The 26,853-nt window shown below is 32.1% G+C and overlaps 1 protein-coding gene across 2 annotated transcripts in view; it reads right to left on the bottom strand.

Moving 5' to 3' along the window:
* The window catches only part of NBEA (neurobeachin), a 672,481-nt gene that overhangs the window by 445,711 nt on the left and 199,917 nt on the right, over positions 1 to 26,853 (bottom strand). For both annotated transcript variants that reach the window (XM_055317362.1, XM_055317363.1), the window contains exons 24-29: positions 24,734 to 24,887; positions 16,398 to 16,578; positions 13,916 to 14,046; positions 9,932 to 10,039; positions 3,726 to 3,894; positions 2,206 to 2,301 (exon numbers count right to left, since the gene is read on the bottom strand). In XM_055317362.1, coding sequence (XP_055173337.1) covers positions 2,206 to 2,301; positions 3,726 to 3,894; positions 9,932 to 10,039; positions 13,916 to 14,046; positions 16,398 to 16,578; positions 24,734 to 24,887 — 839 coding nt within the window. The remainder of the gene's footprint in view (positions 1 to 2,205; positions 2,302 to 3,725; positions 3,895 to 9,931; positions 10,040 to 13,915; positions 14,047 to 16,397; positions 16,579 to 24,733; positions 24,888 to 26,853) is intronic.

The following is a 26,853-nucleotide window of genomic DNA, read 5'->3' as shown; positions in this document are numbered from 1 at the left end:
AATGAAAGCAATGGATTCCAGTTCCATGAATCTTTTATGTATGAATCTTCTTTTGGTAGAAAATTAAACACAAAACATTCTATCAAATACATAAAATGTCAGGAGATAAATTTTCAACAGTAAGCAAAATCAATCATCCTTAAAAATCCAGATACTCTCTTGATAATGATATTAAATAATAATTAAGGAATGAAAAATGTCATAGATACCATAAACTTCCAAGATTCATTTTGTCTTTTGATCGCTTCTGCTAACTCAAAAAAACAAAACAAAACAAAACAAAACAAAACATGTTGCAATCATTCCCCATTTTTAAGTACTTAATCCATTAAAGATATTTTACATGTCTGACAAAGAAGCCAGTTCTACTAGTCTTTAAAGAGTGGAATCAAATTGGTTTCTTATCCTGTAAAAACACCAAGAGTTGACTTTCTAGTTCCAACGTCATCAACAGGACTTTGCAATGTACCATAGCATACAGTAACAAGGACTTATGATCAGCTTACATATTATCACATAGTAAAGAAAATAGCAAATTCACCACATCAGTCTTAAAGTAATTCAAAACTTTATTAGCCACTAAGAACACTGTGCAGTTCAGCTAATATTGTTTTGACAAGAAAATATCCTTGATAAAGAAAGCAATGCATTGATAGTCTGACATAGGCTCCTTGATCTGGGTAACTATTTTACAATATTTTCCCACCATGACGGCTAAACCTTTGGAACATCTTTTACACAAAACAAACTCCAGACTTTTAATCTAACTTCTTAGTTCACAGCTGGATGTTAGTAAGCAATAAAGCTGAAAAGAAAGGATTTTTCCTTTATTTCATCATGATGTTCAAAGGTTGCACATTTGTTTTTAAAAAAAGTCTGCATTTTTCAAGTCGCAAAAAAAAAAAAAAGGATTTCACTGCTTTATTTGTTCTATAAATTAGTCTTCCATATCATTAGCCAATATATGGAAAACACTGAACTATGGTATCATCTGGAGCTCAGGGATCTCTTTAAACTCACTCAAGTTATTGGCAGATTTCAGTTGTTTGTTGTTGCAGGCTAATGTCCCCCACTTGCTTGCTGTCAGCCAGGTAGTGATCTCAAGTTCCTACATGTTGATCTCAGATCTTTGAACTCCTGTCACCTTCATCTCAGCAATAAAGGACTTTCTTCTAGTCAAGTCACTTTCACACTCTCAGTCTCTCTGGCTTCCTTTTCTGTAATTAAGCCAGAGAAAACTTCTCTGCCTTTATCAGGCTTATGTAATTGGGTCCAGACTATATGGATCATCACTTTCTCTTAAAAGCAATTGTGCTATGAAATACAACACAGTCACTGGATCAAAATCTATGCTATTCATTGTCCCAGGACTCATCCAGGGTATACACCCAGGAAAATCTGGGGCAGGGCAGGCGAGGGGGAAGTACAGAATTCGGCCCACTATAATCCTGTTCTGCAGAGAGCAATCCCATGTTACCTTTACCCAGAGACATCATATCAGCTATTTTATTTTTTCTGGCTCCTTTAAAAAAATCTTCCATTTTTTTCCCTCATTACATTCACTATTTCTTTTAGATTGAAAAATACCTTCAAGGTACTTACAAAAGCCATTTAAATGTTCTTATCTGCTGATACTGCTATCTCTACCTTTTGAGTCTGTTTCTACTGAATGATTTTCCCCCTTGCTTATATATCACATTTTCCTGCTTCTTTACATGTTTAATAATTTTTATTAAATGCATAACATTGAATTTTATGTTGTTTGGTGAAGAATTTTTTTGTATTCCTTTAAAAAGAGGTAGAACTTTGCTCTGACAGTAAATTAAGTGATCTACAGATCAATTTTCAAGATTTGTTTTTAAGCTTTTTTTTTCTTGTGAGTCTAGAGTAGCTTTTACTCTAGGGCTGATTTAGTTCTGCTACTAGGGTGTGACTCTTCTGCAATCTCTAGCGAATGCTATCACTGAATATTCTTATATATATAATTAAATATTCTTAAATTTGCAAATGATACTTAAAGAAATATAATTAAATACAAATATAAAAACTGTATTTTGCTCTGAACAGCCAAATATAAAAACAACATATCTCCATGAAACCTGAGGTATATACTTGTTTATAAACAATTACATTATGGATATTTATTGTATAACAATTAATGAAATACAAATACCCAAACAGGTCAGGAGATGAGGTCAATATTACCTTTGTAAAATGAGTGGGCAAAGCTCTGCTCAGGAATTAACTTGGCAAGGAATCCATGGTTCAAACTTGGATGAGGGATAGATGGTATGACCACAACTGTAGAGAAAATCATCGAATCAAATTTGAGCCAGCATGTAACAACCTGCAACATGGTCCACTGGAGATCCATGAAAACTCTATATTACTGCAACATGCAAACAGTACTAGCAATAAAGACTCATCTCTGGAGGAAGGAAAGAGGTTATGTATTGAGAAAGGAAAAATCATACACCTGTTAAATAGAGTAATTTTAGCAACATACAGAAAGACACACACAGACACACACACAAAATCAGAACTGGAAGGCTGACTAAAATATTACTTGTTTTATACATCTAAAGCTGACATGAATGCATTTAAAATGAAGAAAGAGTTGGTTAACATAATAGGGTCTTAGTGTTTTAAATGGTCAAAAGACATAAACTGGAATGGTAGGATAATGTTTAGTTTGAAGAATAAAGTTAAAAGTATACTACAAAGAAATAATATCATGTTTATGTGTTCATGCAACAATAAAGTATTATATCTAAAACATAATTCACATTTCCACAACAGCAAGGTAAAGGAGATATGATATGCTCAGGGAAAACAAGATACAGAGATTTGACCACTAATTTCTACTCACTTTTTTAAATGTCCATTTTATTTATATATCATATGCATTTATTTAGGTAAGACAATTTCAACTACAGATTAATCCATTGGTACATGAAATAACCACTAGGTTACCAAGGATACATTGCAAACAACCAAGAAATAATCTTGATAAAAACACATGGCAGGAAATGCAACTGACAGAAAGCATCCTATGATGTTAAAATATTAGTTGCCAGAAAATGTGTTTATCATTTTCAAGCAAAGTAGGCAGAGCTGATGATGCAAGAACTCCCACAACATGAGCTTCTTCTCTAAATAATATAAAAAAATATGATCCAAGATGGTTCATTGTTGTCTGTACGTCTCTGAGTTTAGTTGAAGCAACTTTAGTATAAAGTTTAGAATGTATGTTTGTTTATTTGAATCCCTGACAGAATATTTAGATATTTAAATAATTATACACAGCAAGGAGAAAGAGAATAAGCCAGCAAGAAAGAAGCTATCTTTGAACTTGGCTATAAAGATTTATATTTAGGCTTATCCTTGGTTTTGAACTACTCTCTAAGAATCTTCTACTTTCATGTTCATAAAATTTAAAAAATAATACATTAAAAACACAGTTATTTGCATATTAAATAGTAAATGATTTGTATTAAGAGATGGGACATTAAAACCAAAACTGCGCTGATAAAAAGAGAATATAGCAAATATCATAGAAATTCACACATTTTTGTGGAATTGAGGAATATTAAATTGGTATTTATATACCACCTACTTATAAATATGTGAGGTGATTATGAGTAGGATTAGTGTAAAACTGGATGTAAAAATGAAATAAAGAGATAAATGATGATAAGAATTCAAATAATTAAAAAAAATAGTACCTGTACTTGTTGGTGAATTTATTTCTTGTCTGATGTTTCTACCTGGTTGGCTTCCAGTTCTTGCTGTCTCTCGCTGGGGTTCTAATATGTCACGATACTTGGAAACCATCAGAACCGAAATGAAGTAAACAACAGCTAGAGCTAAGAACTGTGCCTGCTTGCTATCATCCTGTATAAAATGAAAAGGCAGTTCTGACATTCAAATTTTTAAAGTTATCGGGGTACAAGAAACTATTTTATTTTTTTATGGACCCAAAATATGGCATTTAACTTTAATTAAAACTTCTCAGTATACATGTTATTTAATTAGTATCATTTAAGTATAAATACAAAGCTCTAAGAATATATCACCTAAGTTATAGGTTGAAATTTAATTTAAAAAAATGAGAATGTTAAAATTTTGCTGAATATGCCACAAAATTTTATTCTTTGTCTTTTTCACCATTACTGTTCAATTCTTCCATAACAACAGAGTATGTATATTTATAAAATATACAGACAGCAAAAGGCTGAAAGAATAATATCTGCATAAAAATCAATAGTTCCAAATGTTATAACCAAAACATTAATAGAATAAAACTATAATTGAGCTACATTACAATTCTAACATATTACTAACTCAGAAGACTCTATGAGTACAAAATAGGGGAAACATAAACAATGAGGGAACAGAAAATGTGAACTTTATATTAGCTCAGTATGAGCTAGAAGTGTGATATTGCAGCTTAAGAAAAACTAATGCAATCTGTGACTACATAAATAGTTAAAAATGAGTAGCAGTCCCACTATTCTACACTCGAAAAATGACCTCTAAAATACTGCCAATATTGAGGCTCTGAATTTCAAAAGCTCAATGACAATATGGGAGCTTTTCCAGTGCAACAAATTGGTAAAAGGTATGAAAACAACTGGTGAAGGTAGGATATAGAAAGAATAGTTTTCAAAAAGCATACTGCAAGGGTGCCTTGGTGACTCAGCTGGTTGACCATCTGACTCTCAAATTTGATTCTTAATTTTGGCTCAGGTCATGGAGGCCCACATCAGGCTCTCCCCTCATAGGGAAGTTGGTTTTAGATTCTCTCTCTCTCCCTTTGCCCTTCCCCCCATGCCTCCCTTCTCTAAAAAGTAAATTTTTTTAAAAAGCAGACTGTAGTAGAAAAGATAACTCTGTAATTATGTTTTGTAAAATATAAAGAGCTGCATGTAACCTTGAAAGCCTAAATAACTATATTATAGGGAAAAAACTGATAAGGAAGCAAACTTATAACCTCCAATACCACTTTCACATTAGACCATATTTGAAGGAATTAAATGTAAATGGTTTATAAAGCCCTTTTTCTAAGCTAGGTAAAAGTAACACTTCATAGGAAACTGCAAGTAATTATTGTGGCCCACAAATAACAGATAAAAAATACTATTATACGAATAAGGAAAGCAAACATGAATCAAAGCCTAGCAACTCCATTAAAGGCACCTATTTTTTACTTCATTTAAGCACAACGTAAACAAGATTTAGTATTTATGTGCATTTGTCAGAAAAGAGAGCAAACAAGAGATATTTACTAATAATTTGATACTATCAAATGGAATTAGTACAGCTAATACAGAAAACTACTGAAATAAACCAAATCTATTCTGAAATATCATAAATTTAGTATTTCATACTCTGAGAGTGATAGCTTTTCTAGAAATATAGTTTCTTATAAAGTGTTTGTAATGCATACTCTGAATTATAATGCTGATGGAATAAATATGTGGAGAAGGAAAAAATCAAATAAAGTTATTATAAAGGAAAATGAAGTGCAATCATATCAACAAAGATACTGACCAGGAATGAATTCAAACACAGCTCAAGCTGTAATATTCTGTAGCACTTATATTTCCACCACTGGAAACTCAGTGCCAAGCAATTAAAAAGCATGTGTGGAATGAACCTATGTCAACTACAAAGCTGCAGAGTTGCAAACAACAGATACTGTGAAGTGTTGTCCTAGCCAAGCTAAAATCTCCCGTAAGTATGGCATGAAAACAGTTGCCTTTTCTTTTCAAATCCAGATCAGCAAACCAATTGTGCTGCTTATTCCTAGTTCTGTCTTTAAAAATGAAGCACAACATACATATAGGCTAAACAGCTGGAGAACTAAATTTGTATACAAATTAATTTGTCTTGCCTACATATTTTATTATTATGAAGACAAACTCTTATGTTTCCCCCATCTACTTAAGATATGAGTTCCTCCACTATTCAATTTTGAATCGATAATAATATAATTAATTCTGAAATCCTTTAAAAACTTTAATGCTTCAACCAGGATGTTAAAAAAACTTTTAAATTCAACTTTCAAGGATTAAAATTACTTCAGTTTATATAATTTCATATAGAAGGAACCTAATATAGAAGCATAATGAATCTGCTTTCACATTTTAGTTTACTGGGGAACACTGAAAACAATGTTCATTTTTAAAGTTTAATTTGTTTAATTTTTTAAGATTTTCATGAGAGAAAATTTTCATGAGAGATTTTCATTTTATTCATGAGAGACAGAGAGAGAGGCAGAGACATAGGCAGAAGGAGAAGCGGACTCTCCACAGGAAGCCTGATGTGGGACTCAATCCAGGGACCCCAGGATCACATCCTGAACTGAAGGCAGATGCTCAACCACTGAGCCACCCAGGTACCCTTCAATTTTTTTATTCTTACCACATAGCAATTTTGTCACACAATGCTTTGCAGAGATTTAAACAGTTCATGTGAATTTAAATCAGCAATGTCTTCATAATAGAAAATAAACAAGATATGTATATATATTACATAATATATGCATATATGTATAATGTACATATACTTTTCCTTAAAAACTTAATTTTTTGTTTCATTTATTTGTGAAATTAAGGCAACTAAAAATAATTACTGATTCACAAAAATTTCAAAAGTCAAGTACAATTCTTGGCATGATATCTACAATTGACTTTAAAATATATCAACTGTCAAATACTTCCAAGAGAAGTGCACCTTTTGTGATGAGCACCAGCTGATGGAAGTGATGAATCACTATACTGTACACCTAAAACTAATGTTACACTGTATACAAACTGAAATTTAAATAAAAACTTAAAAAAAAACCAGATAAATAAAAGTGAAAAAAAAAAAGTGTGCCTTACAATCTATGAAACATGATGATGAAAGAGAATGCGGGCAGCTGGTGACTCAGCAGTTTAGCGCCACCTTCAGCCCAGGTCATGATCCTGGAGACCCTGGATTGAGCCCCACGTTGGGCTCTCTGCATGGAGCCTGCTTCTCCCTCTTCCTGTGTCTCTGCCTCTCTCTCTCTCTCTCTCTCTCTCTCTCTCTCTCTTTCTCTCTCTCTCTCGGAGCCTGCTTCTCCCTCTGCCTGTGTCTCTGCCTCTCTCTCTCTCTCTCTCTCTCTGCCTCTCATGGATAAACAAAATGTTTAAAAAAAAAAGAAAGAAAAAAGAAAAAGAAAAAGAGAATGCTTTGGGGAGCTCTTTAGGGTTCTGACCAATTCATGCTACCTGGATAATCTTAATGTTTCTGAATCTCAAATTTCTCTTACCCTAAAATGGAAGTTTATGATAATATACATTAAGTGTCGGAAACGCATTATAAACTCAACAAACACAAGTTTTGTTACTTTAATGATGTTTGGAAGGTACATCTGGGAACACTAAATTCCCATCCTTCAGGAACAAAGCTAGGCACCACCATTGCTGTATTATCCAACATATTTAACGTCTAGGAGTCTTAGAAAAAATAATCCTAATCTACCATAAAAACCTAATGCAGAATTTCCTAACAATTTAAATACAATGTTACACTTAATTAACATAAACCCATTCTATGTTAGGTCTGTCTGTACTTCTTGGAGATGAGGTATGCTCTGTGTTTTAATCATTCTTCATTTAAAAAACATTCTTTCCATACCACATTTTTTCAGGATGAATTTCAAGTCTCATTTTTAAATGATTAATCTGTTAGTAATTTTTTTTCTTCAAGTCTGGATTAGAGTCCAGATTATTGTAAGACTGTTAAATCATGGTTTTTATAGTAGAGTGCATTTTATCTCCATATTAAAAATTATTTTATTATTTATTAATTGGAAAGAAAAATGGTTTTTTTACAGAACATCCGAAAACATAAAAAAGTATAAAAGACTGTTTACCTAGAGATAATCATTAGTAACACTTAGTATGTTTTTTATGATTTTTTTGAAGGTGCACATGTACACATGCATACACTCACATAAAAATGCAGTACTTATGTAATATAAATACTTTGTGTACTGTTGCTTTACCTTAAAATATATCATGATCACTTTTTATTCGTTTTTTTAAATTTTTTATTTATTTATGATAGTCACAGAGAGAAAGAGAGAGACAGAGAGAGAGAGGCAGAGACATAGAGGGAGAAGCAGGCTCCATGCACCAGGAGCCCGACGTGGGATTCTATCCCGGATCTCCAGGATCGCGCCCTGGGCCAAAGGCAGGTGCTAAACCGCTGCGCCACCCAGGGATCCCATGATCACTTTTCTATGTCACTAAATTTCCCTCAAAAATATGACTTTATATGGCTGCACACTATCCCACTGAATGAATATACTGTGGTCCATTAAGCTGAAACTCTGTTAGATATTTGTAATGTTGCCCATTTTCTTGTAGGCATCTTTGAATCTTTTTTTTTTTTAATTTTTATTTATTTATGATAGTCAGAGAGAGAGAGAGAGAGAGGCGCAGAGACATAGGCAGAGGGAGAAGCAGGCTCCATGCACCGGGAGCCCGACGTGGGATTTGATCCCGGGTCTCCAGGATCGCGCCCTGGGCCAAAGGCAGGCGCCAAACCACTGCGCCACCCAGGGATCCCTCTTGTAGGCATCTTTGATGAGTACATGAAGTCACATAACTTCTGGGTAAAACCACCGGGTCACAGGGCACCAATATTTGTAAGAGTTTTGACACATTATGAAAAAGAACTATCAGAAAGTTTATCCAATTTAAATGTCTATCAGTGATATATGACAGAGCATGTTTCAATGTACCCTTGCAATGCTAGGGACTATTATTTAAAATTTTCTATTTATCTAATAATAAATATATCTCACCATTATTTTTTTCTACATTCCTTGACTACTGGTGATACTGACTTCATCATATATTTGTTACCTTATCTTTTATATTTTCTGTCCACTGTCTACTTTGTTGGTATGTTTATAATTTTCTAATAATTTATAAGAACTGATACATATTAAAGAGAGTGACAATTTTTCTGTCACATATTCTTACCATGCTTTATTATGCTGTGTCACTCAAGTATGTTTTAACCACTTTCTAAAGTACAAAGTACTTAGCCAACTAATTGTTAAATATAAATTTAAAATATAGACTTTCTTACTCTTGATCTCAGAGTTAAAGAGTTCAAGCCCCACACTGGGTGTGGAGCCTATTTAAAACAAATAAATACTTAAATTTTCTTTTGTGTTTCATAAATCATCAATTAAAATAAGACAAACAGAATCCAAAGTGGCCGGAAAATAATAACTATGTTAAAGAGTACTGTCATTATTGGATCTGCTGTGAAACACAGATGTTTCTATGTGATTTGTGAAAAGGCTGACCTTATCTTTACTCAACTTCAGTAAGTGATCATATAACTGGGGTATTTCAAGAAACTATCTCCACAAGCTATTTTTTCCTTAAGCTTTACAATGCTACTTCTGTAACTCAAATTCTCATAAATATCTATTACTTTAAAAATGTAGATTTTCTTTCAAAAGTAATTGCTGCCCCTCAAAAAAGTAATTGCCAGTAACTCCTTACTGAATTAATCTCTTTTATTCATAGTACAAGGAACATCTATAATAAAATAGTAAATACCTAGGGATGAAGTAAGGAATACAAAAGAGAAAAGTAGGTGATTCAACACAAAATGAATCATAATTTTTCAAGGTTATCCCTAGTCTTAGTATATACACAAACTAAAATTTCACATCATCTAAAAAAATGATGTATCAATAAGCTTTCAAAAAAAGCAAAGGCTCAACCATTTTACAATCAGAAGTATGTTCTAACCTAAATTCCTGACATTAGGACATTTAGTTGTAATTGTAGCTTTCTTGTAACATTTAAAGTATTTTACACAAATGATAATGGAAGTTTTTTTTTTCCTGGGAAAAGAAGCAGGTATAACTTACCACATCACGAAAGACGACGGCACGAAGGCGATTAATATCAACATCCTGAAGAAGTCTATCAGGATCTTTAATAGGAGAAAGGTTACCTGGAACACTTTCTAATGGAGTCTTAAAAAAGAAAGAGAATTGTTAAAAAGAAAATAGCATAATACAGAAACATATATAGAAGTATAACTTCTAGTATCTTTAGGCGTTACATAAGCCATGGTCTTTACCTCCCTATCACTGAGTAACATTTATTGACAATAGTACTCTATTATAAGACACCACTTCTGTTCTCCTCTCTGCTCGTCACAGTGTCACTTACTTATAAAGCTCTTGCTCTTCATCACCACAGCTACCACAAGAGACTTAGAAAAGTAATAAGACTGAAAAGATACTTATCTTGGACTTCAGAATGTTTGAGCTCAAACTCTGCTGTGTGACCTTGGGCTTTTTACTAATACTAACATTCTCTGAGCCTCGTTTTCCCAATCTCTACTCATAATATCTCTTTGAGTCACTGGGCTCATTTATTATCCATCATGCTTTTTTTTTTCTTTTTATTTTTTTATTTTTATCCATCATGCTTTTATAACATATGAGATTACTATACGACATTGTATGAGATTTTATATGTATAAGTATGTTTTATGATCTACAAAAAGCTAAAACTGTAAACAAAAAAATTAGTCGTAGCCTTAATATTAAAGCTGAAAGACATTAAAGATCACAACCACTGGGCAGCCCGGGTGGCTCAGCGGTTTAGCGCCACCTTCAGCCCAGGGCCTGATCCTAGAGACCTGGGATCAAATCCCACATCAGGCTTCCTGCATGGAGCCTGCTTCTCCCTCTATCTGTGCCTCTGCCTCTCTCTCTCTTCTCTCTCATAAATAAATAAATATCTTTAAAAAAGATCACAACCACCAAAAGTCCTTTTAATAGCTGAAGATATAAAAACTGACCAATTTTAAGTAATGTATGACACAGCAAATTAGTGAGAGCCAAGTTTCCTGAAATTCAGTCCAGTACTTTATCACTCATACAACGTTAAGAATTGTGTGGATTAAAAAAAAGAAAAAAAAAAAAGAATTGTGTGGATTAAATCAGATCATATACATAGAGTACCAAATACAATTCCTGCAAATAGAATAATTCGTTGTTATCCAACTAATTAAAAATAAATAACTTCCTTCTAAATCCTCTATATATTTCAATTACGACTTTTCACTTCTAAATTAAGATGTCTGATTCCTTTGCAGCACAGAATAGTGAAAAGAACATACTTAGTATTTGTTTTCCATTATAATTCCACAACTTACCAGCTATATGACCTTAGGTGAGATACTTAACTTCTCTGGACCTCTGCTATATAATCTAAATAATAAGCTGATACTACTTATCACAGGATGCTTAAAGAAAATAACACATTGTTTACAGCTGAAATGAAAAGCGTATAGATGAAAAAATTTATAAATATTTTTTCTTATATATATATAATTTTATATTTTATATAGTGTTTATAAATTCATAATCGAATTTGATCCTTATAAAGACCTTTTTTAATGAGTAAAGCTTATATTATTGTTTCTTTTTACAAAGTACAGAAAGTGAGGCCCAGTGAAGATGTATTACCCAGGCAAGTCTACAGAAATTAATATTACACCAAAATTATCTATGGTTTACTTACTAAAGTCACATAAAAAAATTCATAAACACATGGAAAAGAACAAAGACCCTCACTAACCAGGTCCACTAATTCTCTTCCTTGATATGTGTTTTCTTATCACTTTTTCCCTAATATTTCTATATCCATTGCTTATTAACCATTTTTCATTGCCAAGGTTCTTGCTAGCGAGACAGTGACTAGCTCAATTAAATTACTAGAAAACTCCTTCCCATTGGACTTTTCATTCTATGTTCTACAATCAGAGTAATATTTGGCTTGACAGTTTTGAGAAGCTTCCTATTTTCTAGTGAATTAACTACAGACACCTTTAAGATCAAATTTCTCAAAAACACTTATTTATTCATTTTATGAGTATATAAACTGAGTGGCTACCTGGTAAAGGAAGGGAATTAGTATAAATTGAAAGTTCACTGTGTCAGAAACTAACTAAAAACTTTAATACGTTACTGCTTGTCATTTAGTTCATATAAACACCTTGTTAATTAAGATTTGTATTCATTTTAAAAGACTGGAAAACTGAGGCACAGGAGACTAAGGAGTTTGTCTTGGATTACAAAACTAGTAATGGGGTAGAGCCAGAATACAAACACTGACCTGTTTGAATCTAAAGTTAGTGCTCCTTTGACAAAGTACTGCCAGTGTTATATATTCATGCTCTGCAATTGCAAAGATGTACAAGATATGGACATGTCCTCAAGTTACTTACGGTCTACTATGCTTACACAAATAACATGAGGCATTCTTTTTTTTTTAATTTTTATTTATTTATGATAGTCACACACACACACACACAGAGAGAGAGAGAGAGAGAGAGAGAGAGAGAGAGAGAGAGAGGGAGAGAGAGAGGCAGAGACACAGGCAGAGGGAGAAGCAGGCTCCATGCACCTGGAGCCTGACATGGGATTCGATCCTGGGTCTCCAGGATCGCACCCTGGGCCAAAGGCAGGCGCCAAACCACTGTGCCACCCAGGGATCCCAACATGAGGCATTCTTGTTGTTGTGTTCATAATTAATTTTCTAAGCAATGGAGAACACTTTGAAGACTTGTTAGCAATAAAATATGATCTAATGATTTTAGAAATATTTTCTACACAAGTTAAAAAGAGGCTGCAATACAGATATATTTAATATGTGGTTGTTCTGCTTAAAAGCTGCAGAAGTTTGAAGCCATAAAACTATTAAAATGAATTAAACTTCTATTTCATGTCTTCACTTATTGAGCAGAAAAAAAGTTTGTCAATAGCAAACATCTACCTTCAAGTGTGGTGGGTGCTAAAAAACATAACAGGGTTTTATGAAAATATAAAATAGAGGAAACTACCCTAGACTGGGATGGCGGTTCGGGTATCTGAAAACATTTTTCCCAAAGAGGAGCACTTAAGCTAAAGCCAAGAGTTTAATGGATTTTAAGTGGATGAAAAGTAAGGATGGATGCTTCATGTAAAGGGAACCTATGATAAAGTTTGAAGGCAGGAAAAGAAAAAAAAGATTTTCTGATGAACAAAATAAAGTCTATCATGTGACTAAAAAGGCAAAAGCAAGAGGATAAGGGGATGCAAGCTGCAGCTGGAGAATCAAGGGTTAGTCATGTAGGATCTTAGAGGTCATGTTAATAAAAGTTTGGAGGTGATGCATAGGGCAGTTAAACATATGAAAAAGAGCTAATTTAGAATGAGAATTATTGGTATATACCCATAATACACTATTCGTTCATTTCCTGGGCAATCAATATATATATATTTCATATTATGTTGATACCTGTCACCAAAAACAACCATTTAAAAAGGGCATTATTCATATATTGAGCTCCGTGAAAATATGTTAACTAGCAATAACAAAGAGCTTAAAGGAGCTATGTGTACTGATATCCTTATAAAAATTCTATGAAGTAGGGATCCCTGGGTGGCGCAGCGGTTTGGTGCCTGCCTTTGGCCCAGGGCGCGATCCTGGAGACCCGGGATCGAATCCCACGTCGGGCTCCCAGTGCATGGAGCCTGCTTCTCCCTCTGCCTGTGTCTCTGCCTCTCTCTCTCTCTCTCTGTGACTATCATAAATAAATAAAAAAAAAATTAAAAAAAAAACTTTCAAAAAAAAATTCTATGAAGTAGATATTAGAATCTTCGCTTAATAGCAAGTCTCAGAGAAGTTAATCTTAGTAACACAATAATGAAGAAGAAAAGCCAGCATCAAAGCCTACAGCCGTATGATTTCCAGATCTTTGCTCTTTCATTACACAATACAATGTCACTTTTTTCCCATACTCAAAACCAAAAATTTAAGGTACATTATATTTAACACAGAAAATGTTTAATTACCTTTGAAGCTGCTGTGGCGGTCACACTTTGGGGGGCTTCCTGAGGTTTACTGCTGCCATGGGAAGATTTGCTCCCCCTGTCTCTCTGCCTCTGCCGACATTCTAAACAGTTTCTCACAGCAACACAACAAACTATTTAAAAAACAAAAGCAAAAAATAAATAAGTAAATAAGTAAATAAATAAATTAATAAAAATAAAAATTAAAAAAATAAAAACCAAAAGCAGATTATTAATATAAATTCTTGATTCTGACATGGTGAAAAAGTGGTTTTTTCTTTCTTTCCCCTTTCTCCATTCATTATTCCTAAAATCAATTAGATCAAATATTTTTAAATATTATGAAATACAGTAATGAAAAGTACATATAAAATATATGCGTAGTTAAAAAATAAAAACAACATACCCATATACCACCAACCTACTGCAGGAAGAGAATTATTACTGAAACTCCCAATATATCCCTTCCTTATTCTATCCCCCTCCATTGTTTAAAATTCTGAATTTCACAGATCAATAAAATTTTTTTGAACTTAATATTCATATTTGATAAAGTTTTTTATTGACAAGACTTCTTTAGTAATAGGACTACCTGGTGACTATACTGAGCATAGCTCCCCATTTCAGGAAGTAACAGAGCACCTCAATGCAGGGAGTCTCACAACCCAATATCCACCTTTCTGTGTGGTGGGAAAGTCTACAGCCTTGTCAATAAGCATTTAATATGCACAAGCTTTTCACTTATTATTTTAAGAAGTCATGCAGTAATAAACAGTACAGGTTCTAGAATCTGATCGCCTGAATTTTACTCCTGGCTGTGTGATCTTGGGCCAGCTGCTTAAACTATGTGTGCCTCAGCTTCCCCATAAGTAAAATGAATATAAACATAGTTAACTCCCTTCGAGGACTGCTCTAAGGATTAATTAATACATTTATAAAGTGCTTAGAACAGTAGACAAGACATATTGATACATAAATTGTTTGCTTCATTATTATTCACTCCTAAAACTTCTGGAGATGACAAAAAACAAATTGGCTAGGAAATACTAGGATAAAAATGAAATTAACAGTACAGCTTTGAAATATATTCAGAACTAAAAGCTCAGAATAACCAAATAAATGCTGGTTTGGTTTTGTTTTAAAGATTTTATTTATGGGACGCCTCGGTGGCTCAGTGGTTGACTGTCGGCTCAGGGCATGATCCCGGAGTTCTGGGATCTTTAAGATTTTATTTATTCATAAGAGACACACACACATAGAGAGAGAGAGAGAGAGAGAGAGAGAGAGAGAGAGAGAGAGAGAGAGAGAGTCAGAGACATAGGCAGAGGGAGAAGCAGGCTCCCTGCAGGGAGCCCGACGAGGAACTCAATCCCAGGACCCGGGATCACGATCTGAGCCGATGCTCAACCACTGAGCCACTCAGGAGTCCAATAAATGCTGGTTTTAAGATACTGAGGTATTTAAAAAATTTCTCTGTCTCACAAAGTTCACTCTGTCAGCTATTGTTAAATGTCACTGGATATGTCCATAGTGCCCACAGTAAATTATACTACACCTATCAGTAGTCAGAAACAGCTCAGTGTGGTCAATCTTTCCATTAGAATGATGATGGAATGATTCCACCTAACTTGCCCATCTTTAAAAAATACAAAGAAAAAAAGTAGGTTTCATTCCATCATTCTTAAACCAAGTTATTATTCCTATCTTGGATCAAAACAATTTATTCCCTGAAACTATACACCTGTAGATTTTTATATAATTTTTAAAATTATGGTTAAAAAGAGTACACATCAGGAACTTCCTTCCTATTTGTAATGCCTAACTTTCCTGTGTCCTACTCATACTTAGGCAAGTATAAAAACAATTGTTTCTGGGCCCTTATAAAGTCTAAACAGTATAAATAAATTTCCCCTTTAAAAAAGGTAAGATGTGTAAGGATAGATGTAAAGAGATGGACTAAATTTACCAAAGCGTTTTTAGTGCTAACTTTTCTTTGCCACACTGAAGAGTAAATAAACATATAAGTATGTTTATTAGTGTTAACTGCTTACTCTGAGAAACAGTGACATTGGAATAGTCAGTTTTATCCTTTGGCATTCTGTGCATAAAAATTATGTAACTGGCCTTCCAACATATTTGTGGGTCAGGACAACTATATTCTATATTAGTTTACCAAAAAAGGAATCCTAAATGGATTGACATTAAGATCATGTCAATGAAAAATGCTATAGTGCTATTGATTTTAAAACAATTCAAAACATATTTGACTTCATTTCAAATTTATAACCCATTAAAGATGATCAACTTCTTGAAATCTCTAAGGTGAAGATACCATAATTTTTTAATTTAGTAGTTCTCAAGAATTACAAGGTTATCTCTATACAACATAATTATTAACTGGTATCATCAATACATACTACAGAGCATCAAAAAACTGATCTGTAGGTTATTATTTAACATGTACCATTATTCTTAACAGACTTACCTAGCCTTAGGCACTGTCTCATTAAACCTCCAGAAGACATGTTTTTTTCAGCTTCAATCTCACTAAAATTTAGAGAGCTGGCAAATACAAGTACATCAACCATAGCCATCAATCGGCTGAGGAAAGTTACTGCTGTCTCAGCTGACATGCCTTGTGTCACTTCAATATTTTCCAATTCCGTCTTTAAGAAAATAGAAGATTTAAGCCTTGTTTAAAATGTGGAAATATTGAACACCAATAAAAATTAATTTATAAAATAAAAAAAATAAAATAAAATAAAATGTGGAAATATAATACATATACATACATACTACAGGTAAATAGTAGTTCAGTATACTTAGCATATTTTCTAAACAAAATAAATCATAAATTAGAAACTAACTCTACATATCAAAGAGCTGGTTGTCAAATTTAATTAGTTTACCTATGAATTATCCTTGAAAAAAGAAAAAATCCATTTTAAAATGAAGGTTAAAAATAAATGTCATCACTTGTAAAAACATATTTCGAACTTAAGATCATTTCACAAAGATACTTAGGAATAATTACACATCTATATTATGCTACTTTTGTCTTATTTTATTAACAAAGATATAAAATTATTACTTTCCTAAAATCTTCACTCTTCTTTACTAAGAGAGATGCTTTACTTTTTCTTTAGTATAAATGCATGATGAGTAATAGTAAAGATACATGGCACTTCCAATTGGCCTCAAAATGAGATGACTATCAGATGAGAACACACGATAATTTCTTACCCATTTCAGAATAAACTAAGCTACTAGGAATCTCATATATACAATAAAAATCTAGGGTAAAAATAATAAAAAAGACCATTAATTTCTCTGCAGACATTAACTTGTGACCTATAAGACACTAGCAATGAGAAGTGTGATCCTGGAGACCCGAGATCGAGTCCCACGTCGGGCTCCTGCATGGACCCTGCTTCTCCCTCTGCCTGTGTCTCCGCTCTCTGTCTCTGTCTCTGTCTCTGTCTCTCTCTCTATAATGAATAAAAAAAAAAATACTACTGCTTACATTTTCTGAAAATGGGCACACTAGCCATATTGATTAACCTTACTTCTTCCACCAAATGATAAATTCAACTACAAGGTAAGCATATATTACAGGTATCTACTCCTAATTAGTGTTCCATTTTGATATTGTTGATGTACATCATTTAACCTAAATATATTCCTGCTCACATTAAAATGGAAATGTCAGCAGGAAGCACTAATTGAAGAAAAAAAAACCCACCTCTTAAACACTTTTTGAGCACAAGATGGGTAATAAAAATGATAGGGGACTACTGCAAGCACCATATAACTAAACTCGATTCTAAATGGAGTATAAAATTAACAACTTTTCTTCCTTCCATTTAACAGCAAAATTGTGTTAAAACCATTCTCTCTAAAATGAGCTTGAAAACAGAACTTTGTTTTCGATTGTTGATTTACATTATGCCAACTTAGTATCTGTGGCCTAAAGAAATAATTAATTCATCTCTTGGAGTTCTTAAATGCAAGTTCCTAGCACTTCACTGATATATAACATTACTTCATAGCATGAATTAAAAATGTGATCACAGCACAATAGTATATTAAAAAGAAAAAATTTTTACATAAGACCTCTTTTAAATCTCAGTGTAAGCATCTCATAATGGAATGGAAAATCTGGCCATTGCTTAGATCTATCAAATATTCTAAATTAATTTTTAAAAATATTAGAATTTTAAAATATCTATAGATGCATTCTCAAAGAAATTCACCATTATGAATTATTCAAATTATAAGATGTATTTATTAGTTGTCATTTTATTAGTTAATGGTCTTATTTTCATGCCTTTTATGGTCTACCAGGCCTAACCTCCAAAATATGCTTTCATTTTTAAATGGCTAAATTACATACAGAAATTATAAACAGAATTATTAATCATCCATGTAACTTGCCAAACTGTTATTTTTGACTAAACAAAATAAAACTTTGAAATAATAAAGCATTCTTAACACAAAGAACCAAAAAGGGAGCTCTTAATTAATTCCATATAAAAGTAATTTATAATTTTGATGAAATGTTATATAAACATTGTAACATAAGTTTAACAATAAAGATCACTCACATATGATTATTATTAAATCTTAAAATAACATATATCCCATCCAATTTCCTTTCATTTGAACCAATTAACATTTGATTGAACATATGACTGAAATATGTTTTCATTTTATAATAGTTTAGCCTAAAGGTTATTGTGAATAATATGATTTCATCAATGCATTGAGAAAAAAATCCTTTTAATGAGTATTTTAAATATACCAAAGATATGTGTAACGTTAAAGATGGTATGGGAACTCAAAACATAACCAAGTCAAAAATTTCATAAAAAGTAAAAATAAAGCTTAAAACTGAAGACCTGAAAATTACTGAGGTAATACTAACCTTAGAACCCTGGACATGCATTAGACAAAACAGACAACAGATCAAAAAGTACAAGAAAAGGAAATCATTAAAATTAAATGAAAATACAATGTAAAATTGAAAGATAAAATAATATATTTTAAAATTATATTTTATTGTTTTATTATAAGTTCTTAGAAAAAATATTCCTTTTATAAATTACATATGGTTAACATTAAATATTTAAACTAATGTTTATTTTTTTTCATTAGAGTAACTCTGCCCCAATAATATATATTATACATAGTTCATATACTAGAAATTATGCATATTCTATTTTATAAAATAAATATATTTTCCTGGCAGATGCCTAAGGAAGCATTTTAATAAATAAGCTAATATGATGTCTCTGTAAAAGTCTTAACTCAGTATTGGTTTAGGCAGAGATGACTTAAGGAAATACACTATTTATACCAACCTTCTAGAATTTTTATTAAGGAATGTTATAACTTGTTTTCTAAAATACATGGAGTCCTTCCTATAGATCAATATCCCCAGGTGTCAAAGAATGAAATTCTGTAGTGATTATAACTTAAGAATCACTTTCCCTTTTGCTAGAAAAAAACTTATTGATACACTAAAGAGGCCTGCATGTCAACTAAGTTAATTATATAGATAAATTACATAGATATTACACTAAATTTCAGAGTCTTAACTAAGAATTATATTCAATATATTCAAAATTTTGGCTAGAACTAAGTTTCACAATAAAAGTCATCAACTGTTCCTATTCTCTGATTTTTTACCACAACCACTCTGATTTTTATACATGTGAGCATAAATTTCAAAAAAACACCATTTTCATGGTACACTGTATAGGAAAACACATAAAAGACTCCTGAGAATACTAGATAATGATCAGTATTATGAGATAAACAAAAGAAAAATTAGTAATTTTTCCAAATCTATTAGCTAAACATTCTGATAATGGCAAGGAAATATAAACTAAATTTAAGGCCTTATTATTTTTTGACAGATAATATTGCTCTTCTTTCATGACTATGAAACTATGAGGAAAGCCAGAAATATTAGTCACTATAATTTTCTTTGACAGAGAAAATGAAACTATACATGACACAGAATTAAATTCTAAACATTCAGTGTTCTGGATGGTTGACCAAAATGATCAACTTAAAATCACAAAGTGATTATGCAACTTGTAGTTGATCTATGTTCTTTGCTTCTCTTCATTTTTTCTACAACTTCTTTTCATTCATGACCAACTTGTACAATGTATAGAGAATGAAAGAGAAGGTTCAACTGACTAGTCACAGAAACACTAACTCTAAAAATCCAACATCAACAATAAAAATAATGCCTCTTTCCCAAACCAAAGACTGGTCAAACTACATACTAAGAAGTTTAAAATTTTCCCTGGGCCCTGAAGTTAAAACTGCTGGTCTAATTTATAGACTTGAAACTATCTTTATAATTTATATTCTATGCTCATAGGACTTTATAAATAATCAGGGCAAAACTAAAATCCCCAAAAGTCCTGCTTCTTTAATTAAGTTCAAGGTGTTTACTAATATTTTATACGTATACTTTTTTTCCTTAAAGTTTCCACTGAACTATCACTTACAAGTAAGATTAATCTAAACGTTCAACTTTTCTTATTTAGTGGGAATTAGTGCATTCATGTAAGATCCCAAGGCAGAAAACAGATCACCAATCCCAATGGGATAGCAGACAAAAAGACTTGTAAGTCTTTTGTCACCAAAAAATCTCCCATTATAAATAAATTTGTCTCAAATACCTTATTTTAGAATTCTGAATATGACAGGATTATTTTGTAAATAGGAAAATTACCCTATCATAATACAGTTCTGAAAAAAAAAACTGTTTCAAAAGGAACTAAATGAAGGAAACATTAAGAGCCTTTTCCATCTAATGAACTTTTACAGACATTATTTATCCTAATTTTCAGAAACTCCTTGTTAGATTAGCATAATTAACATCTTTTCATAAATGAAGAAAATGAGGGCAAGATCATAACAAGTAAGTGATAGAACCCAGATTAAAACACAGATTTATCTTAAGCCAAAATCTAAATACTTTATATTGAATCCTAATTTCAAAAAGATTGTGTCTGAATCTCACTGATGGCGGGAAACAAGTTTGTTTTTAATGAAAAGGAGTAAGTTTCCATACTTATCTGAAATTCACATTTAAACTGACAAATAGGAAAGACATATTCCTGAGTTGAACCTACTGTCATGATATTTTTCAATGGAGAACTACAAAGATAACCAAGCATTACCCTGGTCTTTGGAAAGGATACCTTTCCTTAAATGAACTGTTTTAGCCTATGTGGGAAAAAATTTGTGCATTTAACTGGGGATCCATTTCTGTGTTTTCATTGTTGTTCCATTGAACTATGTCTCTCTAAGATACAAAACAGTCTTGATTACTGTGTTTAATATATAATGATTCTTTTGAAATTGTTTTAACTATCCCATGTGAATTTAAAAAAAATAGTGTTTATAACTACAAAAAAGTTTTGATGGGATTTTATGAGGAACTGTGATACATCTAAATATCAATTTGGGGACAAGTGTTACCTTTACTACGTTGAGACTCCAACCCATAAACATGGTACAGTCTCCATTTATTTAGACCATCTTTGATTGCTTCTACCAGTCTTTTGTAGTTTTCAGAATAAAAACATCATATACTTATTGTTATATTTACAACTAAGTATTTCAAATCAAGTGATTACATATGGCATTGTATTTTTAATTTCTGTGTCCACAGGTTCATTGCTAGTAAAAATAAACATTCTTAATGTTGTTTTTCACCTTGGTAAAATTAAAAAAAAAAAAAGAATACTTAGCATTCTACTTACCCTCTCAAAATTAAATACAATTTCAACATTAGACATGTCAAATGTTAAAAAAAAAATTAGTATGGCTGAATATGAAAAGTTATATATCTTCTAAGAGAACATAATGGCCACAAAGTTCAATGAAATTGTTCTAAAAATTAAACTCTAATCAATATTCAGTAAGTCAATTCAAGTTCTCTAATAGGAAATAATGAGTTTATCTTTAGCTCTAATCACTGAATTTTCAATGGTCAGTAATAAATAATAGTTTTCACATTAAAACATTACACTCTGACATTTGTATTCTTTGTGAGGATTATGCTCTTAATCAGTGGTCAGTAAACTATGACCCACAGGTCAATCTGCCCCACTGCCTATTTTTATAAATAAAGTTTAATTGAGTCAAACCCACACATTTCTTTATGTAACTGTCTATGGCTGCTTTTGCACAATAAGAGCAGAGTTGAGTAGTTGAGACAGATACCATATAACCCAAAAAAACTGAAAATATTCATCATCTGACCCATACAGAAAAATTTGCCAGTCACAGCCATTCATCATTATTCACATGTATTGGTTAAATGCACTTATGCATCTAATGAATAAATATTTTTAAAACTACACAAACCTAAACAAAATCATGAGGTCTCTCAAATATCAGTATCAAATGTTTCTTTCTTCATGAATCTAAGATTGAAATTATAATGCCATCTACATGACATTGTTTCTTTTTGTTAATCTGTATACTGTCAATGTTTGCTGTTTCACTTTTGGATTTTTACATGTTCTATGTAAGCCATAAAAGCTCTACATATATTCAGTTCTAATTTTCTTCTTTATTCAATCTCCTCTTTCTCAACATTCTCCCTTTACTGTGCTACAATTTTTAGCAGGAATATTACATAATCAAGTAAGAGAAAACAATACTCAGCAGTCAGAACCAATGAGTGGGACAAAAGGTTCTGGATGTTTCTTTTAAGGAAGCATTTGTTCAAAGAACACAAAATCAGTTACGTTGTAGAACCAGGCATAGGTACAATCAGTTAATGAACCAAAATGACAGAAATATAGAAAAACAGATAATGAAGAAAAATTTCTACAACTGAATGAATCCCCAAGTCTGTTAAAGAATATTCTAGGAAATCCTGCAAAATATAGTGGTTCAAACTGTAAAGGTAATAATTTTGGAAGTCGAACTTCAAAATGTATCTTTATTACATATTCATTATAAAATACAAAATAAACAAATTTGGGAAGTGAAACAGTATATGAACCATAAAATTTATTGACAATTTATTTCACTAATTTCCTATTTTCTCTATCTTGATGGAGATGTTTTGGTTTTAAAATTTGGAAAACTATTTAGTAATATGAATATTTCAAGCCTATAGAAATTTCAATACCTACTTCTAATTTTATATGGAGATCATTTCCAGTGCACAAAATTTTAAAACAATACTATAAAATGAATTTCAATATAATCCTTTAAAATTTCCTGATGATAAATGATTATTTAGAAAATATTAAAATATTTATATAATGAAGAAAAAGTCAGAAGAAAATATTAATTTATTCAGTTTTTAATGAAGGGGGGAAAATCCCTCCCTGTTTCAATATCAGAATGAATTTTTAAAATCATAACAAACTTTTGATTCATCTAAATTTGGTGTAAATCACCAGGGAAAATCAGAGATTAAAGAAAAGGGATAGGATTAATCTCACAGGATATCTACATTCCTCACATGGCGTCAACTATGTTTCTTCCTGGTTCCATTTCCTTGCTTAGTTGCTCATTTTGTTAAGGCCCTAATAATGATAACCTGTTTGCTTCTCCCCCTCTTGAACCAGCCTGCTTGCGTTTGTCAATTTCTTGAATAAATTCATGCATGAAATCAGATATATATGCCTGTGAGGGGGGAGAGATGTCAGGCATACAATCTTTTGCTGACAATATTTAAGTTTCAATGCTGCTTTGGGGGTGATGGCATTGACAAAACTATAGTGAGAAAAGGAGTCATGTAAGAAAACCTATTAATAATGCACTAAAGCCAGGGACTAATGCACCAAGTTAAAGTCACCTTAACAAAAAAGCCAATTGCTCTGTGGAGAGAATATACTTTTTGGGTTCATGAATTAGTTTCCAATATGGTAGCAGGAACACAGACAATATGCAAAGCAGAGTTCTACATTCTGTCCTATCTGAGTAAGCAGCTATGAAGTCTTTGTTTTTTCATACAGAAGTCGGAGATTTTTAAATATTACAACCAAAAAAGAAAGTTAATATTGACCTATTACATTTTAAACATATAATTAACATTAAATTCCTCTTAAACTTATTAATATATTTCAATGTTTTATCTAGAAAAATAGCTGTATTTTTTAAATGTTTACCTAGTAAAGTCAGATGCAAATGCAATTACAGTCCATATGTCTATAAAAAGGTTTTTGATGTTTTTAAGGATTATGAAATTTTTTAGATATCATAAAAATGGTATGTTATTTATATTTTTTTCTTTCTGAGGTACCTAAGTTTTAATAAAGAATTCATTAATTTGGAACCCTTTTGGAAGCAAAATGTTGGTTTCAAGATTAAATCTCAGAGAACAGGAATGTAAAACTCCCATACATAGTTTATAATAGTATTAAGTTTAGAATATTTCAAGCAATTCACATGAGGTTTGGCATCTCTATTTTTTTCTAAATTTAGACGTAAAACTTTACTTACACAATAACCATGCACTTGAATTTAGAATTTCAAGGGTTACAGAATAAAAACTTTAAGTTTACTATATATTTGAGGAAATAGACAATATATAGAAAATAAAGTTAAGTTACTTAAAGCTTTGGCTATCCTTCAACAGTATTCATCAAAATCACCAGAGAAATATTTTCATAAACACACATAGTTGAAACCCAACACTGACAAAAAGAAAAGGGGAAAAGTGGCCTAAGGTGAACATGTCTGGTTAAAATCTGTCTACAGCAGAGAACACTGCTGACATGCTCTAGTCAGGTAATTATAAAACACACCACTAGATGGAAGCAAAGTACTTACAGTTGGTGATGTAGCAGCAGAGAGCAAAGGTAAAATTCCTCCACAAGCAATAATGATGTTGTCTACCATTTGGGAAATGAGGTGAATTGTGTTATGTACAAAAATAATATTTTCATTGCTATTGACAAAATCCATTACAGACTTTGTGGAGTGGCTAAAACAGAAAAACAAAACACGAACATTTTCTTAGCTCAAGTAGTTAACTTTTTAATGTTTATAAAGTAAAAAATATTGAAGAGCTAGGACAATTTAAAATCAAATTATTAGAAAATAATTTACAATTGAGATATATTACCAAAAACTCAACATTTATCCTTGCAGGTTTTCTTTGAATCCAAGTATATTAAGTCATATCTGGGTTTCTGCCTTCAGAATACAGTGCATTAACTGGATCCAAAGACAAATTATTAGGTCAATGAATTTAGTTTAAAAAGTTTATTTTCACAAAAGCTGGTTATTTTTGTGTTACAATAAGTTTTCCCTATTTACCATCCTCATGTAATCTAGAACAACTGGATAGTTAACTCTTAAGTGTACCTTTCAGGAAGTTTCTGTTCATCACCAGGTTGCAGCCCCACCTGAAACCAGCTGTATTGAAAATGTATACTGCTAGTCACAGAAGGGACATGATAGGGAAATTTAATAAATAAGTGAAAATTCAAGGACTTATTGAATAAAAAACGGAAAAAAGACCTTCAAGGTCAGCAGTACAACTTTTACATACAAAACTTAGATATACCCAGAAAAATACACTGCTTTAGTTTGATGTCTGCCAAGAATATAAACTGTTTTCTAATGGGGAAAAAAGAGATTACTCCAGAATTAGCTGGATTTTTTTTGTTCAATTTTAATTTCTCAAGTTTGGTCTGTTTTTCAATTTTGAAGTTTCACTGTTTCTCCAACAATCCACAAACAGCTGTAGACATGAAATTGTTGTCCACACATCAAAGTGCTCAACAAGGAAAGCTGCCAGTTGGTTTCCATACTGATGCCAACAGCTACTTCTGTAAACCAAAAGGTTCAACTTTACGAAAGACTGAAACAAAAACTCGTCATCCTTTTTTACACCAATTCAATGGTATCTGGTATGCAGTGGCTACTCCAATGCTGGAAGTAGGACCAATTAACCAATGCTTGTGATAGGTCCAGTCAAGAAGACAGTGAAACCAACTGAGGTGTCATTCACTCTAAGAACTCAGCATTAGTTCACTAGAGGGTATGTGACCACTTCCTTCTGTGTGTGTGTATAAAGTAATGTTCATGATATGCACAATAAGAAAAAGACCTTCCACCACTTCTTATGATATATCTTACTAATAGCAGAAACAATTAGTCATGCTTCTTTTCATATCTCATGATGGGGGCAAGACGAGAGAACATGCTTGTCTAACACTGGTTAAGGATAAATTCTTTGAAGACAAAGCATCAGAAACTGAATGGAAGGCCAGATATCTCGTCATCTTCTTTAAGTGTAGCTATTCAATCTTCAGCATGATCAATTTTAAGTCAATGATTCTCACTCTTTGCAACTGTAAACTATCATCTATGATATTTTAGATGTCAAGATGTTTGCCCAATCCTTAATAGAGAGCTACCTTTTAAAAAATTAAATTAGGAGCTCCAGGATGGCTCAGTTGGTTAAGTGTCTGCCTTCCGCTCAGATTATGGTCTTAGGGTCCTGAGAAAGAGCTCCAAGCTGGCTCTCTACTCAGTGAGGAGTTGCAGTCTTCCTCTTCCTCTCCCCCTTTCCTGCTTGTGCATGCACTTGTGTGCTTTCTCTCTCTCTCAAATAAATAAAAATAAAATATTTTAAAAAATTAAGTAAAATTCTGTTTGGGGAATTTTATGAGAACTCATGAAAGAGAATAGGCATACATGGTATCTTGTTTATGTTATGTTTCCATCCTATGTTAAAGAAAGGAAAGTTGAGTATCTCTCATTTGGGGACTACTAATACTATAATTAGTAAGTTACACTATATACCTCCATTGATAGTCATGTTAACAGTAATATATGTCATTGTATTCCAGTTTCCTTATATAGCATTCATAGGTAATTTAGCATATAATAACACTTGCAATGGAAACACCATTGTTACCATCATATGAGTAGACTAAGGA

Source organism: Nyctereutes procyonoides, unplaced genomic scaffold (assembly GCF_905146905.1).
Source record: "Nyctereutes procyonoides isolate TBG_1078 unplaced genomic scaffold, NYPRO_anot_genome, whole genome shotgun sequence".
Classification (NCBI taxonomy): Eukaryota; Metazoa; Chordata; class Mammalia; order Carnivora; family Canidae; genus Nyctereutes; species Nyctereutes procyonoides.
Note: the sequence above shows the minus strand (reverse complement) of the source record. Positions and strands in the feature narration are given on the sequence as shown.